This window comes from Melanostigma gelatinosum, assembly GCF_949748355.1.
Source record: "Melanostigma gelatinosum genome assembly, chromosome: 9".
NCBI classification, from domain to species: Eukaryota; Metazoa; Chordata; class Actinopteri; order Perciformes; family Zoarcidae; genus Melanostigma; species Melanostigma gelatinosum.
In genome coordinates, this window is record NC_136642.1 from 1,696,013 (window position 1) to 1,714,781 (window position 18,769).

Here is an 18,769-nt window from a genome sequence, read left to right on the forward strand (position 1 = left end):
GTGGGGTTTGATGTTGTTGGGAGATCAACACTACTTGTGGATGATGAGCAGCCTCTCAGGCGACTGATTGGTCCACTTCTTGAGTGTTTGTTTCATTGTGAACGACTTATCTCTCAGAAACTCATGAACACATCTGTGGTCAGCACCAGATTTAGAATAATATTGTTTCGCAGGTCGTTCTATTGGTTCATTTCACCATCTGAACACAGAGCAGTTTCAGCTCGTTTTTCACACAACAGTGTTCACAAGTGTTACCAATGTTGGGGATGAATTAGAGTCTCTTCATGTCTTATATATTAAACTGTTTACATGTTAACATCCTCTACTTCAGCCTCTCCTCTCCTCTTCTGTCTCCTCTTCTGTCTCCTCTTCTGTCTCTTCTCCTCGTCTCCTCTCCTCGTCTCCTCTCCTCTTCTGTCTCCTGTTCTCGTCTCCTGTTCTCGTCTCCTCTTCTGTCTCCTCTCTTCTGTCTCCTCTTCTGTCTCCTCTTCTGTCTCCTCTTCTGTCTCCTCTTCTGTCTCCTCTTCTGTCTCCTCTTCTGTCTCCTCTTCTGTCTCCTGTTCTCGTCTCCTCTTCTGTCTCCTCTTCTGTCTCCCCTTCTGTCTCCTCTTCTGTCTCCTCTTCTGTCTCCTCTTCTCGTCTCCTCTCCTCTTCTGTCTCCTCTCCTCGTCTCCTCTCCTCTTCTGTCTCCTCTTCTCGTCTCCTCTTCTCGTCTCCTCTTCTCGTCTCCTCTCCTCTTCTGTCTCCTCTCCTCGTCTCCTCTCCTCTTCTGTCTCCTCTCCTCGTCTCCTCTCCTCTTCTGTCTCCTCTTCTCGTCTCCTCTTCTCGTCTCCTCTTCTCGTCTCCTCTCCTCTTCTGTCTCCTCTTCTCGTCTCCTCTCCTCGTCTCCTCTCCTCGTCTCCTCTCCTCTTCTCGTCTCCTCTTCTGTCTCCTCTTCTGTCTCCTCTCCTCTCCTCGTCTCCTCTCCTCGTCTCGTCTCCTCTTCTCGTCTCCTCTTCTCGTCTCCTCTCCTCTTCTCGTCTCCTCTCCTCTTCTGTCTCCTCTCCTTGTCTCCTCTCCTCGTCTCCTCTCCTCGTCTGGTCTCCTCTTCTCGTCTCCTCTTCTCGTCTCCTCTTCTGTCTCCTCTTCTGTCTCCTCTTCTGTCTCCTCTTCTCGTCTCCTCTCCTCTTCTGTCTCCTCTTCTCGTCTCCTCTTCTGTCTCCTCTTCTCGTCTCCTCTTCTGTCTCCTCTTCTGTCTCCTCTTCTCGTCTCCTCTCCTCTTCTGTCTCCTCTTCTCGTCTCCTCTTCTCGTCTCCTCTCCTCTTCTCGTCTCCTCTTCTCGTCTCCTCTCCTCTTCTCGTCTCCTCTCCTCTTCTGTCTCCTCTTCTGTCTCCTCTTCTGTCTCCTCTTCTCGTCTCCTCTTCTCGTCTCCTCTCCTCTTCTGTCTCCTCTTCTCGTCTCCTCTTCTCGTCTCCTCTTCTCGTCTCCTCTCCTGTCTCCTCTTCTCGTCTCCTCTTCTCGTCTCCTCTCCTGTCTCCTCTTCTCGTCTCCTCTTCTGTCTCCTCTTCTGTCTCCTCTTCTCGTCTCCTCTTCTGTCTCCTCTTCTCGTCTCCTCTTCTGTCTCCTCTTCTGTCTCCTCTTCTCGTCTCCTCTCCTCTTCTGTCTCCTCTTCTCGTCTCCTCTTCTCGTCTCCTCTCCTCTTCTCGTCTCCTCTTCTCGTCTCCTCTCCTCTTCTCGTCTCCTCTCCTCTTCTGTCTCCTCTTCTGTCTCCTCTTCTCGTCTCCTCTTCTCGTCTCGTCTCCTCTTCTCGTCTCCTCTTCTCGTCTCCTCTCCTCTTCTGTCTCCTCTTCTCGTCTCCTCTTCTCGTCTCCTCTTCTCGTCTCCTCTCCTGTCTCCTCTCCTGTCTCCTCTTCTCGTCTCCTCTTCTCGTCTCCTCTCCTGTCTCCTCTTCTCGTCTCCTCTCTCCTCTCCTCTTCTGTCTCCTGTTCTCGTCTCCTCTTCTGTCTCCTCTTCTGTCTCCTCTTCTGTCTCCTCTCCTCTTCTGTCTCCTCTTCTGTCTCCTCTTCTCGTCTCCTCTTCTCGTCTCCTCTCCTCTTCTCGTCTCCTCTTCTCATCTCCTCTCCTGTCTCCTCTCCTGTCTCCTCTTCTGTCTCCTCTTCTCGTCTCCTCTCCTGTCTCCTCGTCTCGTCTCCTCTCCTGTCTCCTCTTCTCGTCTCCTCTCCTGTCTCCTCTTCTCGTCTCCTCTCCTCTCCTCTCCTGTCTCCTCTTCTCGTATCCTCTCCTGTCTCCTCTCCTGTCTCCTCTCCTGTCTCCTCTCCTCTCTCCTCTTCTCGTCTCCTCTCGTCTCCTCTCCTCCTCCTCCTCTCGTCTCCTCTCCTCTCCTCTCTGTGTTCACTTCCTGTCGTTCAGTCAGAGTGTCTCCTCCTTGTTGTCACATGACTGTTGGTCTCAGATGAATCAATCATGACTTCATAGTTTCACTGAGGAGCTTTTACACAATCTGGTTGAAGTGAACGCTTTGTTAGAGGATAAACTTCAGAAAATAAAAGGACGTTTACAAACAGACAGGACGTAGCGCTGCGAGTGAGTGGAGTCAAAGCGTCTCGTTGTTGTTGTTGTTGTTACCGGTTAATGTTTGTCGGTCTATCTGAAGGAAAATGAACCCAAACTGCCGTCACTAATAGATGCAGATGCACCGTCACTACGTTACTGATCGTCTGTGGGTTTGGTTCTGTGGAGGAGGAACCAACACGTCAACGTCTAAACGATTAGAGGAATAAACTACGAAACAGATACTAAATACCATGAACGAACACAAGAATACTAAATACACACTCGCTAGTAGAACGCTTCACTAACAGCTGGTAAACGTAGACATTTGAAGCTAATTCACATTCATTAACTGAGTTATTATCAGTTCAAAGCTTTGAATATAACGGTATGAACCACACACACAGGAACATAAGGACACGCGTGTGCAGTCAGTGTGGACTTTCAACATCTACACTTCTCCTTTTCATTTCTGGCCGCATGCAGCTTCTCCTCAACACTTACTCAACAGCACTTGTTGTTTCGTAGTAAGTCAGCGTTTCACTTCTTCGTTTCGTCCTCGTGTGGCCTCAGAGGAAGGTTTCACGCTCTTCTGTCTCCGAACCATCGGAGGAAGAAGAAGCAAAGAAAACAAAACCATCTTTGTGCCTTTGCAAAACATTTAAGTTTCAACGTGTGTTTTCACTCGGTTCATCTCTCTTCAATCATTTTATTAAAGCAGACGATAAATCCTCCAGATCCCGCTGACGTTCCGCTCAATCGCACCAGAGAAACCCCATCGAGTGGCCAGTAATGGCTTCATTATGTACGTGAGATATTCCTCCTTTATATGAGAAAGGATCGACGTGTCCGTGTATCAAAACAATATATTGCCGCCCAAATATCACAATCCTGTGAATCAGACGCTGATTATTTCGGAACACATCGTCAATATGCAGTTTAAGATTTAAAGTCCTATATTTAATTGTGACGCGTCTTCCTCTGACGTTGGGTTGAAGAGCAGATCGTTTGACTTCTTTTTGTTTGTCGGGTCATTGGGTGTAATTATTAATCCAATTTAAGCTTGAACTACGCTTTCATACCTCTGAAGTGTGTTCTTCAGCTTATGAAAGACGGTAACGAGCAGCAGCAGTGGAGATATCACTGACTCATCATAAACGTGTGCCTGCAGCTGCTTAAAGCATTTCTGTTGTAAAGGAGGCGACGCCAATTAATCCAAGAGCAACAAGTTATTCACAGAGTCTGCTGAACGGAAACCTGTAGTGACAGGAAATACCATCACACACACACACACACACACACACACACACATATCTACACACACACACACACACACATATCTACACACACACACACACACACACATATCTACACACACACACACACACACACACATCTACACACACACACACACACACACACACATCTACACACACACACACACATATCTACACACACACACACATATCTACACACACACACACACATATCTACACACACACACACACACACACATATCTACACACACACACACACACACACATATCTACACACACACACACACACACACATATCTACACACACACACACATATCTACACACACACACACACATATCTACACACACACACACACACACATATCTACACACACACACACACACACACATATCTACACACACACACACACACACACACACATATCTACACACACACACACACACACATATCTACACACACACACACACACACACATCTACACACACACACACACACATATATCTATACACACACACCCATATCTACACACACACACATCTACACACACACCCATATCTACACACACACACACACACACGCATATCTACACACACACACACACACATCTACACACACACACACATCTATACACACACACACACATATCTACTCACACACACACACATATCTACTCACACACATATCTGCACACACACATATCTACACACGCACACACACCACACACACACACACACACACATCTATACACACACATATCTACACACACACACACACATATCTACACACACACACACACATATCTACACACACACACATATCTATACACGCACACACACACATATCTATACACACACACATATCTATACACACACACACACATATCTACTCACACACACACACATCTACTCACACACACACATATCTACACACACACACACACACATATCTATACACACACACATATCTACTCACACACACACATATCTACACACACACACACACACATATCTATACACACACACATATCTACTCACACACACACACACATATCTATACACACACACACACATATCTATACACACACACACACATATCTATACACACACACACATACCTACCCACACACACACACATATCTACACACGCACACACACATATCTACACACGCACACACACATATCTATACACACACATATCTACTCACGCACACACGCATATCTACACACGCACACACACATATCTAGACACACACACATATCTACACACACACACACACACATATCTACACACACACACACATATCTAGACACACACACATATCTACACACACACACACATATCTAGACACACACACACATATCTACACACACACACACATATCTATACACACACACACACACACACATACATATCTAGACACACACACACATATCTATACACACACACACATATCTACACACACACACATATCTACTCACACACACACATATCTATACACACACACACACATATCTATACACACACACACACATATCTATACACACACACACACATATCTACACACACACACACACATCTACACACACACACACACACATGTCTATACACACACACGCACACACACATATCTATACACACACACACACATATCTATACACACACACACACATATCTATACACACACACACACACATATCTACACACGCACACACACATCTACACACACACACACACACATGTCTATACACACACACGCACACACACATATCTATACACACACACACACATATCTATACACACACACACACATATCTACACACACACACACACATCTACACACACACACACACACACATGTCTATACACACACACGCACACACACATATCTATACACACACACACACATATCTATACACACACACACACATATCTATACACACACACACACACATATCTATACACACGCACACACACATATCTACACACGCACACACACATATCTATACACACACATATCTACTCACGCACACACGCATATCTACACACGCACACACACATATCTAGACACACACACATATCTACACACACACACACATATCTACACACACACACACATATCTAGACACACACACATATCTACACACACACACACATATCTAGACACACACACACACATATCTACACACACACACACATATCTATACACACACACACACACATATCTAGACACACACACACATATCTATACACACACACACATATCTACACACACACACATATCTACTCACACACACACATATCTATACACACACACACACATATCTATACACACACACACACATATCTACACACACACACACACATCTACACACACACACACACACATGTCTATACACACACACGCACACACACATATCTATACACACACACACACACATATCTATACACACACACACACATATCTATACACACACACACACACACATATCTACACACACACACACACACACACACATATCTATACACACACACATATCTATACACACACACACACATATCTATACACACACACACACACATATCTATACACACACACACACACACACATCTACACACACACACACACACACACGCACACACACATATCTATACACACACACACACATATCTATACACACACACACACACATATCTACACACACACACATATCTATACACACACACATATCTAGACACACACACACACATATCTATACACACACACACATATCTATACACACACACACACACACATATCTACACACACACACACACACATATCTATACACACACACACATATCTATACACACACACACACACATATCTACACACACACACACACACACATATCTATACACACACACACACACATATCTATACACACACACACACACATATCTATACACACACACACACACACACATATCTACACACACACACACACACACACACACAGATCTATACACACACACATATCTAGACACACACACACACATATCTACACACACACACACACATATCTACACACACACACACACATATCTACACACACACACACACACATATCTACACACACATATCTAGACACACACACATATCTACACACACACACACACACATATCTACACACACACACACACATATCTACACACACACACACTAAAATGAGTAGGACTGACTGTTTGACTCATCATTCTCCCCTCAGGTATCACTTATTAAAATGAGCCCAAGCAGAAACATGTTGTCATAATTCTGACCTGTAACGTTTGGTGAAAATGTCATTTTGAAATGAAAGCCCTTCTGCTGCATGTTTGTCAGGGGAATGAAATTTAAGTGTCTACGATATTTAAAACCCGAGACGTCTATCAGTTAAATGTGAGAAATAATTAGTATTTTCACTTTCAGCTCTGGTGCCTTTAAAAAAGATAATTAATTCTCACAATCACAGAAGAGAAATCTAAAACAATCCTACTTTTCCACTTGTTTGTCTACAAAACATGAAGTCCTTTCTGACGTATTTGTTGTGATTGTTTCGGTGATTGAGATTCAGTTTATTATTTTGTTCAATAACAAACTGCGATGTTTCAGGCGTGAGGCCGCTGATCGTACTTCTGTGGTTATTGTAACACAAACACGACCGTTTCTAAACATAACCAAGTCGTTTCCCGTGACGACGGAAGTGTATTGTGTAAAGACCGGATTCGTGCAACGAGCAGAATCTGACATGTTTTGTTGGACTTTCGTTGGAAAACGCACAAACGGTAACTTTGCGCCGGCTGTCGTAGGACCGGCTGCATGAGGAGCCGCTGCCTGACGTGTTTCGTGGGTTTGTTTGAGATTTCCTGCGGTTAGATCTTATGTTCCTGCTTAAATCTTTTACTCGTACAGGGTGTGAAATACTCTGCTCAAGTATGAGTTCTGCATTCAAAAGGTTACTGAAGTACAAAATATACTTATTCTACATTTTAAATCATATATATCTATGGTAAGGCCTTTAACATCGGATTATTATTATTAATGCATTCATGTGTTCATCACTTTAATGTTGCAGCTGGTAAAGGTGGAGATACTCTTCACTACTTTATATACTAAATAAAGACGTTTTATACACAAATGAATCATACATCAGTTTGTAAGTTTATTTATTTTTATATTAAGAGTAAATCTTTAAAGGAGCCTAATGAGGAGCTGATATTGACAAATATTGACAAACTCAAAACATGACCCTGTTGCTAGGCAGAAGATCTCTAGGCTCTAGCTGTCATTGATAATAATGATGATTTAAAGGATTATTATGTATCCTCACTCATATCCTGTTGGATTGCTCTGCAATGAAGCTCATAATAAATCAAGCTTTAGTGTTTGTAAAGGTGTGAGTCTCTGACTTGGTTTTGTGCATCATTTAATCTTCACACCTCGTCTATAAACATCTGGAAACATCTGGAGGAAACGTAAGTTCCAGTATGTTTACGAGGAGAAGGATCTCTGTGCTTAATGCTGCTCACTGAGACTCCTCCTCTTCTTCTTCTGCGTGTTTAAACGCGTAGTGATCGGATAGTTTGAATATCTGACTCACTGATGGCTTTGAACCGGTGATTAAATCCTCTCCCGGCTGTTGACGGTGAAAACAAGAGTGAGCTCCGGTCTGAACAGGTTTCCGTCTCTTTGTCAGATCACAAGCCTCTCTGTTCGTTTAGCTTCTTCTTCTCCTACAAAGCCAGAACACGCTCGTCACGCTCGGGACGAGGAGCTTCACTTGACTCTTCTTTGGTCGTGAAGATGTTTATTTTTATGCTCTTGTCTCCCGAGAGAACCGCTGAAACAGGAACTTAAGTTCTTATTATTTTATTACATCTGAAAGCATTCATTGACTGAGTAGTTTTAATGATGAATATCTTTGTGACTAAGTTACATTTATACCTTCACAAAAGTTAAGTTTAGCTGCTTTTCTTTCTTTTATATATCTTTGTGAATGAAATCACTTTGGGTGTTTTAATCAGACGTCACCTCATAAACTCTTCGAACTGATTTCTCTAAACTAAATCATGAACAATTGACAAATTAATGTTTTATTCATGAATGAGTCTCTGACCAGGATTTGGAGATGGCGTTGACTGAAGGAAACACATTTTCATCCACTTTCATGTTCTTCTCTCATGAAGAAGAAAGTCTTCTCAGCAGGTCGTAGGTCAGCGATGGAGCCGTAAACAAGCTTTTAAGAGAAGACGATAAAACGATGACGCGGTTTTATTTCTGTCTCTGGGTGAAACGAAGCGGAAGCTTTTACTCCGAGTGTCTCTGCTGACATCATCGCGTGTGATCTGTGAATGGAGAAGAGTTTAATTGTGGAGCGTGTCAGCGTTTTGCAGACAGAAGGAGCAAACTGCTGGAAGCGTTTCGCTCATTTACTCATTTCTGAGCTTCTAGCAGCTAAAGACGAAGACTTAAACGCTTCATGTGATGAATGAGGTTTTGCTTTCAGCCTCTCAGAAATGTTTATTGTACTTTTATCTTCTTAAAACATCAGTATAATGTCTTCCTGTTTGTTTGAAGTAGTTTTCCCTCTGAAGACATATCGGTCTAAGTGGGAGTGTCAAAGTAATACAACCTCTGACATTTCAGAATAAGAGCGTGGACATCAATGGAGTTGTCGGTGTTGCTGAGCTGTTCTGTAACACGATGTTTGGTCTGTTGTTACTCCGGTTATTGAGCTGGGTCGCTGTGGTTCGTTCAGATGTTTAAAAGCATTCGAGTTCCTTCCAGAGCTCTCTCGAGTGGTCATGTGATCGGACGTGTTTGTGATGAGCTGAGTGAATAGTTTCATACTTGTAACACGTAGAGCCTCCATTGTTTCTACTGAAGCCCTTTTACTGCAGGAGAACCGCTTAAATATTGTTCCTCAGGATGTTCTCAGACATGTTTGAAGCTTGAGATCCTCTAATTGAACCTTTTCCCTCAGGTGATAGTTGTGACAGGCAGAGTAGTCGTATCATATTACATGTTGTTTCATCAAAGATTGGAGTTGAGAAATCCCCTCCAGCCTGAAACCCTGCAGGAGGAGAAGTGACTCTGTTCATATCAGGTGGTTTCGATGATAAGAACCGGCGTTATCTCTACGAAGTGTCCAAAGAGCACTGACTCAGGACCTGCTGGGCTGCACCGCCTGTCATAAACACGGAGTATTGTGCTAACAGCGCCGCTAATGTTGAACTTCCTGTTTCCAGTTTGACACGAGATTGGAGTTTCTGGTGTCAACAGTCGTTTAAATGACATTCCAGGTGTGATGACAAGGTGTTTGGATCTACATCAGGTTCAGCTCTCTCCCCGTTCCTCCTCCCACGGTGGAGTAACGCGTCGTTATTCACCGCGCAGCAGCTCTGTGGTCAGAGAAGCTTTCAGTCACAAAGAGCCGCCATGTTTCACTGATTCCTCTCTGCATGTTCAGAAGCTCACCCACACACCAGTAGAGGGGAGGACATGTCCTCCGTCCCAACGCAGACAACAGCGCTGACATGTCCTCCGTCCCAACGCAGACAACAGCGCTGCGTTGGGACGGAGGACATGTCCTCCGTCCCAACGCAGACAACAGCGCTGACATGTCCTCCGTCCCAACGCAGACAACAGCGCTGACATGTCCTCCGTCCCAACGCAGACAACAGCGCTGACATGTCCTCCGTCCCAACGCAGACAACAGCGCTGACATGTCCTCCGTCCCAACGCAGACAACAGCGCTGACATGTCCTCCGTCCCAACGCAGACAACAGCGCTGACATGTCCTCCGTCCCAACGCAGACAACAGCGCTGACATGTCCTCCGTCCCAACGCAGACAACAGCGCTGCGTTGGGACGGAGGACATGTCCGCCGTCCCAACGCAGACAACAGCGCTGACATGTCCTCCGTCCCAACGCAGACAACAGCGCTGACATGTCCTCTGTCCCAACGCAGACAACAGCGCTGCGTTGGGAAGGAGGACATGTCCTCCGTCCCAACGCAGACAACAGCGCTGACATGTCCTCTGTCCCAACGCAGACAACAGCGCTGCGTTGGGAAGGAGGACATGTCCTCTGTCCCAACGCAGACAACAGCGCTGCGTTGGGAAGGAGGACATGTCCTCTGTCCCAACGCAGACAACAGCGCTGCGTTGGGAAGGAGGACATGTCCTCCGTCCCAACGCAGACAACAGCGCTGACATGTCCTCTGTCCCAACGCAGACAACAGCGCTGCGTTGGGACGGCGGACATGTCCTCCGTCCCAACGCAGCGCTGTTGTCTGCGTTGGGACGGAGGACAACGCAGACAACAGCGCTGCGTTGTTAACAACAGCACTGCAGTTTGTCATTATAGTTATGACTTTCTATCAAAATAAAATACATTTAAATAAAACAAAATAAAATTCATGAATACAATATAAGCCCACATGGCTACGGAATGTTTTATTTTTGGTGCAGAAGGAACTAAAATATAAATTTTTATAATCTTTGAATCATGCAAATGAGCTGAATTTAATTAAGAAGCGGCTGCAGACTCGAGGTTTGCAAAAGGAAGTCGTCCAATAGATATTGATCTTTATTCAACTTTTATTTTACTTTTATTTTACCAGGAAGTCCTGAAGAGATCAAACGCTCACCGGGATGGTACAACCGGTTTGTTTACATTATTCTCTACACGATGTCTTTGCTCATTGAACTGTTCCCCCTGTTAAAAATGACATTTTATATTACATTTTATTTTAAATTGTATTTTAAATCGTATTTCATTGAAAAATAAAATGAATTAAAATAAATAAAATGAATTAAAATAAATAAAATGAATTAAAATAAATAAAATGAATTAAAATAAATAAATATGATCTTCTGTCTGTGGCCCACATGGCTGCAGAATAAACAGAATGCTTATGAATGAAGCCCTCTTGGACGGTAGAAGCGGTTTGTTGACTTCACGGTGTCTCAGAGAGCAGCTTCACCACAGAACTGAGACTTTAACAACGACTCTCCTTGTTCTTCACTCACTCGTCATCGTCACTCTCTCTTTTAGCTCCTGACTCATCGCTTCCCTTCCGTCTCAGTTTTCAGACCGCAAGAGTTGAAAAACCCAATTTCCTCATTTTCCTTTTCGGCGGCAGCAGCTGGTGACCTCTGAACTCATGTATTGAGCTCTTCCTCTTTGTTGTTCACCTGGTGGGGCTCTGCATGGAATCGCCTGCTCAGGGACTGCAGACAGAAATAAAATGAAATAATACAATAAAACAATACAAAAAAATATATTAATATTAAAAGAAAATTATAAAATGTACACTGACACCAAGACGATGTTCTTTGCCATTTGGCTGATTGAAGTCATTAATTTCAGTGTGTTAGTAAGAATCATGAAATAAAATCTTTCACTGTAAACTGCAAACAATCTTTGTTTCCCACTTTAGACTTGTTATTTAATGTAATGCAACACGAGATGTAAAGTGAAAGCGCTGCTCTTTTTATTGAAATGTGAAAGTGCAAATATAATTTTGTCGTAATAATCGTGATCTCAGTATTGATATAAAACGATCTCGATGATCATTTCGGTGATAATCGTGCAGCCTGAATGTTTGCTGAAGACGTATTCAGTTGATTTCTATCAGACTTATTATATCATAAAGTGAATGTTGTTTAATCTGCTTCAGTCTTCACCTCGTGAACCATCGGACTCGTCTGAAGCTGTTCCTGTGACACGAGGTCGTTAACATTCAGAACCACGAGCTGCAGACCTCCACACGCCGCCGTCTCCGGATCAGCTGCGTGGCTCCTGTTGTTGGATGAAAGCAGCTGAATAGATGATCGAATAATAATCGTTAATAATGCGAGTGAGAGACGGTTGTGTTTGTGGAGGGATGATGGATGACAATCATCTGGTTATAGTTTAATAGTTTGTCAGTTTTTCTTTTCTCGTTTAATATTTTAATTGAATAAACTAAACCAATTAACTGTTGATTGAACAATACAAGCATTTTATTGACCACGTTGATTAAATCACTGAAGACATAATCAGCCAATTAATTGATAATAAAATCCAGAATTACGTATCTGAATAAGATCTGTAGATGTGTCACGATTGGTCCTTCATCTCCGTGTGCCCTTTCTTCAATTAAAGATGATTTAAGATGGTGAAATAATATTTATTTATTATAAATTAAATCTGAATACGATCCTAAGGAGGAAACTCTCTGTTCATCTTCCAGCATTCGTGACGGCAGAAGCAAAGGGAGCGTATACCCTCTGTGTGCTTTGAGAGCCTCCAGCCTGTATATTTGTGCCTCTTCCTCGTCGGAGCCCTCGCTGCTCTCCGTGCCCTCGTCTCTGTCTGCCGGTGGGAGCCAGTTGGCCCGTTGCCTCGGCGATAGGCTGAGGTGTCAGATCACTGAGGACACCAGGCTGCACTGCTATCTACTGCGAGTTAGCGTTGTTAAGTAAAGCGTCCGACGGGCTTGTTAGCGGTGTTACATGGTGTTCAGCAAACTCCTCATAGAAGGAAAACCATCGAGTGTCACGTATCAGCAGCCCCTTCATCACATACAAAACCCTTCACTGCTGGAAGATTAACCGTGTTGTCAGTACGCAGTCAGACAAGAGAGTGTGTGTGTGTGTGTGTGTGTGTGTGTGTGTGTGTGTGTGTATGTACACGTGTGTGTGTGTGTGTGTGTGTGTGTGTGTTTCTGCTCTGTTCAGGAGCACAGATTTCACTCCCATGATGAGAGTCGGGCCCTGATCACACAAGGCGCGGCGAATAGTTTAATGTACACAGCAGCACAATAAGCCTCTTCATGTTCCAGATCATCTTTATTTTGATTCCCACATTATTGCTCACGGTTGATGAGATGGGGGGCGATGTGAAAGAAGCGGTTTGAGATTTAACGCTGTGAATCTCAAAGTGTTCTCCCTGTCTCCGCTTTCCTCCAGCTGAGGTGAAGATGGTGGACCGGCTAGCCAACAGCGAGGCCAACTCCAAGCGCATCGCGGTGGTGGAGGGCTGCTTCGGAGCCGCCGGCCAGCCGCTCGTCATCCCCGGCCGCGTGCTGATCGGCGAGGGCGTCCTCACCAAACTGTGCCGCAAGAAGCCCAAAGCGCGGCAGTTCTTCCTCTTCAACGACATCCTGGTCTACGGCAACATCGTGATCCAGAAGAAGAAGTACAACAAGCAGCACATCATCCCGCTGGAGAGCGTCACCATCGCCACGGTGCCCGACGAGGGCGACCTGCGCAACGGCTGGCTCATCAAGACGCCCACCAAGTCCTTCGCCGTCTACGCCGCCACCGCCACCGAGAAGTCCGAGTGGATGAACCACATCGGGAAGTGCGTGGAGGACCTGCTGCAGAAGAGCGGCAAGGCGCCGACGGGCGAGCACGCCGCCGTGTGGGTGCCCGACTCGGAGGCCACGGTGTGCATGCGCTGCCAGAAGGTGAAGTTCACGCCGGTCAGCCGGCGCCACCACTGCAGGAAGTGCGGCTTCGTGGTGTGCGGGCCGTGCTCGGAGAAGAAGCACCTGCTGCCCAGCCAGTCGTCCAAACCCGTCCGCGTCTGCGAGTTCTGTTTCCTGCAGCTGACGGCGGGGGGGCCGGCGCCGCACTCGGACTCCTTCAGCCGGCTGGGGTCAAAGTTCAACAACCTGTCGGACGACGACGACGAAGACGACAGCAGCGACTGAGGTCCCCCCCCCTCTACGCTCTACGCCTGTTTCTTCATCTATTCACGTCAAAACCAAAACATATTTCACTTCTTCCTCGAATCGCAGCAGCGATCACGATGTTTCCTGAAACAATGAAATGTGGAACGAACTGGTCGACCAGCAGAACTCTTCTGACTCCTGATTGGGCTGCAATTAGTCACTACAGAACACCACGGCGCCAATGAGAAAACACACCTCCTCCTCCTCCTCTTCCTCTGACCTACACAGGGTGATTGCTTGTTATTTCTGCGGGGAAAATGTTTTTTTTATCTCGTCTGTCCTTCCGGTGTTTATTTGTTTTGTAGAAGTCGGTATTTTTTGATCTATTTTTGTAAAATCGTCACCAGCAAAAAGTCAAGATCCCTTTTTTAAAATATAAATAACAAAATGTAGATATTATGCTAAACGCAGAGCTTTTCCTGTTGCTTCTGACAAATCAGCTGATGCCCCCCCCCCCAGCCCCTAACTCTACCGTTTGAGGGCGAGAGAGAATTGACAGTCTGTGACAATTATAGTTCCAGGTTTAGTGGAGCTAAAAACACGATTTAAAAAACAGTGGAAGTGGACATTCAAAAAAGTTTTCAACCTTTTATCCACGGTGCTAATGAACCAAAACCTGCAGGCTGCGATGATGATGAGGAGTCACATGGTGTAAAGATCTGTATAAAGTCTCTTTCTTCCACTAAAATGATGAACTTCTCCACATGTTCACTGCAGACTATTTAAGAAAAGACTGATTGGTTTGTTCTTCGTCACATGACACGCGGTGACAACGTCACATTAACAGTCTGAGGGTTAAAAATAAAGTTTCATGTGAACGAGGGCGAGAGAGCAGAGGACCTCCAGTGAATGAAAAGCAAACGTCATCACATGATCTTGTCTTTCATCATAATCTTCCCGTCAGTGACTCCTCCCCCCTCTTGTGTCACAAAACAAACGCGCCCATCCTCGTGCCTTGAACTCTTGCGTAATCTCACCAGCTCCAGCCAACATGGCCGCCCCTCCGCCTCCTTTATGCTGCAGCACTACAGCTTCTTCTCCTACACTTTCCATGTGAGTCATGTGACGTGTGGGTCATGTGATCGCTCGAAGAAGGCGACTGTAGTTTCTCTTCCTGCTGACTGAAGAGTTTCATTCCTCACATCTCGATTTAAAAAGTCACATAATTGGAGCAAAACCTGAATTAGCAAATAGTTCGTTGAGTGATTATTATTTCGTCTCGGAGCAAAACAACGGATTATTTGCTGTTTAACTGTTTAAGATTCATCGTGTGACACAAAATTAAATCAGTATTTTCATCCCAAAAGTGTAAAATAATAAAATCTAAATTTTCTGCTTAGAAGAGTAAAAATGATTGATTTGACGCCAAATCTACCAAATCAACCTGTGAACGTGATTGATTATAGATTGATACATTTTAGGGTGAACTGTCTCTTTACGCGTCGTTTAAAAGTCATGAATATTAATTGACATCGTCCTCAGGATGTTTGACGTTAGTTATTTTAATCTCATGTTTCAGTGTCGATGTTTGGAATGAAACTCTTCTGAGGTGATCTGGAATATAAGATACGATTCTTCTCTTCTCTTGGTAACAGACAACACGTACAGTAAACAAGTCAACTGTAAGATAAGAGCACACTGGAGGCTCATCATCAAACGGAAGCAAACATCTGCAGCGCCAGATGTTTCTCTACGGTTTCTGACCGTAAACTGTAAAAGGGATCGTTTTCTTTCATTTCATCTTTTTAGTTTTATAGATGTAATATTGATGAAAACAAAAAAACACGAGATCACTAACCAGCTGTCCTTTATACTGATGACGATGAAGATGAAGGATTGCACTTAACAAAGTTGGCACAATGACTTTAATGGAGTTGTTGCTGTCGGAGCTCTGGTGGATGTTTTTAACACAAATCTTCATCTTTTAATCTTTTTCTTTTTTGTAAGGTTTTGGGTTTGGTTAGTTTTTGTTGTACAGTTCTGATCAGATCTTCCTCCTCCTCTTCCTCCTGTCGCATCAGCAGCTAAAAGCATTCTATTTTTTATTCTGAATGATCCCTGTTCCTTTAATGGAGGTCAGCTGATGTTTGATTTGTTCAATAAACGTACATAAACTGGAGGAATCACAGTTGGACTAAAGACTAAATCAGTTGTTTTTCTTTCTGGAGCTCAGACTCAGAAACACAGAATTAATAATTAAATAAAGTAAAACAAGAACAAGCTTCAAACAGATTTGCTGTCGTGGTTTACGGGTTTAACTACAGTTCATGGGACCGACTTTCTTGAGAGCCTGTGAACGCACCGTTCGTCTGCTTCAGTCTGAAACAGAAAGAAAAACATTTTATGTTCATTTAATCTGAACATGTTTAGTTGAACTGATTTGTAGATTTAAAGACTTTTTGAACGAAGCTGATTTGTATCAACTTGCTTTTTGACTTTCTCGACGTGTAAAATTATCTTTTAAATTATCGCTGTTAACGTCATATTTCTTTCTTTTACGTCGTTCTTCACTTCTCTGTAGCGAAGAACGACGGTGGTTCCTTTAGCCCCGCCCCCTCGGTCCAGGACCTGAATATTTAAATACGGGATCTTCTTTTGTTTGTACTGGGAAGTTGATTCACCTCAACAATGTAATTATGCTCAATGTAAGTCAATGGGTAAAGGTCTTTTTGGGCCCTGATGACATCACGTGACGGACCAGGAAGTTGTAATAATGTGAAATTAGCCTGGAGGCCACAAATAGGGGAAACATTTATTTCACTATTATTTTCATGCGTAAGTGACATGATGACAGAATGTACGACTGTGTTCGTCAAACTTCACTAAAACATCTAAAAGATAGAATCCCACCTGATGGAGGTCTGTGGTCTAGAGTAAGTTAAAGGGTCTTGAGCTTCATCACATCCGTCTGCATTTTAAGAAATATTAAGAAAGAAATGACAATTAATGGAAGTCAACGGCATGAAACCAACGGAGGCGACCAATGCCATTTGTTGACGCTGAACTTCTTCGTCTTGGATAAACTCAAAGGTGCACTTACTTCCTGTTCCTCTGCTTGTTGAAAGCTCCAGAAGAAGAAGAGACTTTGTGTTGAGGTCATCCAGTGTTTTTGGGGTTTTGTTGATTTGTTTTTAATGTAAATGTTTTCTCTTTGTTGCCGTTTGACGGCGTCTTTTCTTTTTCTTATTTTCATTTTTAATTATTTTGAAAAGATTCTAAACAAAAAGGGCTTCAATCAGAATGTAACGCAGCAGATCATTGTTTGATACTAATTCCTTCAGAGATCTTTGAAGTATATATATGTTATATATTATATATATATAAATGTTTTGCTTAAAGAACGGACTGTTTGGTGTTGTGTGTTGTCTTCATTCAGCTCGTAGATTGATTCTAGATTGTTACATTTAATTTAGCTCAAAGACGGAAATGTTTAAGAGGTTTTCTCAGATTATGTGTAAAATCGAACAACTTTCTTCAGATTTGTGTTTAGATGAGCTTCGAAATAATGAATCTGTCTAAAAGAGATCAGAGGAACATTAAACAAGAATAAAGGATAAAATAAGCAGTAAACATTTACAACAAATTCTCAACAAACAAAATAAATAAATATGACGTAAACACTATTATAATTTAGATAACGAGCTTCATGTATAATTTTGTAACTTAACTATTTACTTTAGTTTGAAATCAAATATCTCTTAAATAATTACGATTATGTTTAATGATTACGATGAGTCATAAAAACCTGTTTTTCTTTTTAAGTTATTAAAATCATTCGTTTTGATTCGTTCTCTCTGTTGGTTGAGACGAACCCTCTGCAGTGTAATGACTGCGTGGTTCCACTAGAGGGCAGTGTGACAGCAGAACACAGAGCACACCTTCAGTCCACAGCAGCTGACTCGTGTTTGTGTTCCAGCTCCACCTGTCCACACACCTGCTCAGCTTCAGCTCCTGATTGGCTGCTAAACAATAGGAACAATGACTGTAACACACTGGAACCTCCCACAATAACTCTGAACACAAACGCAGCGTGTTTGTTCTCATCGACACGCCTCCATTGTTGTGCACAGCAAAGAGCAAAGCTGCATGCTGTTGATAGCTTCCAGCTGTGATTTCTACCTGATCGTAATGGTTACAGGTGTTTCCACAGGTTTCTAATGCTTCTGTAGTTTGTACTGATGAGTAATGGAGAGAACTGTGGGTAGTTATTAGTAGAAAGTGT

General features: G+C 43.5%; 1 protein-coding gene across 1 annotated transcript in view; it reads left to right on the forward strand.

Annotated features, from left to right (window-relative positions):
- Positions 1 to 17,887, forward strand: part of LOC306782366 (pleckstrin homology domain-containing family F member 2-like) — a 20,051-nt gene extending 2,164 nt beyond the window's left edge. The window contains exon 2 of the mRNA XM_079275696.1: positions 13,781 to 17,887. Within this exon, the coding sequence (XP_079131822.1) occupies positions 13,792 to 14,526 (735 nt within the window). The 5' untranslated portion in view covers positions 13,781 to 13,791 and the 3' untranslated portion in view covers positions 14,527 to 17,887. The remainder of the gene's footprint in view (positions 1 to 13,780) is intronic.
- The last annotated feature ends 882 nt before the right edge of the window (positions 17,888 to 18,769 follow it).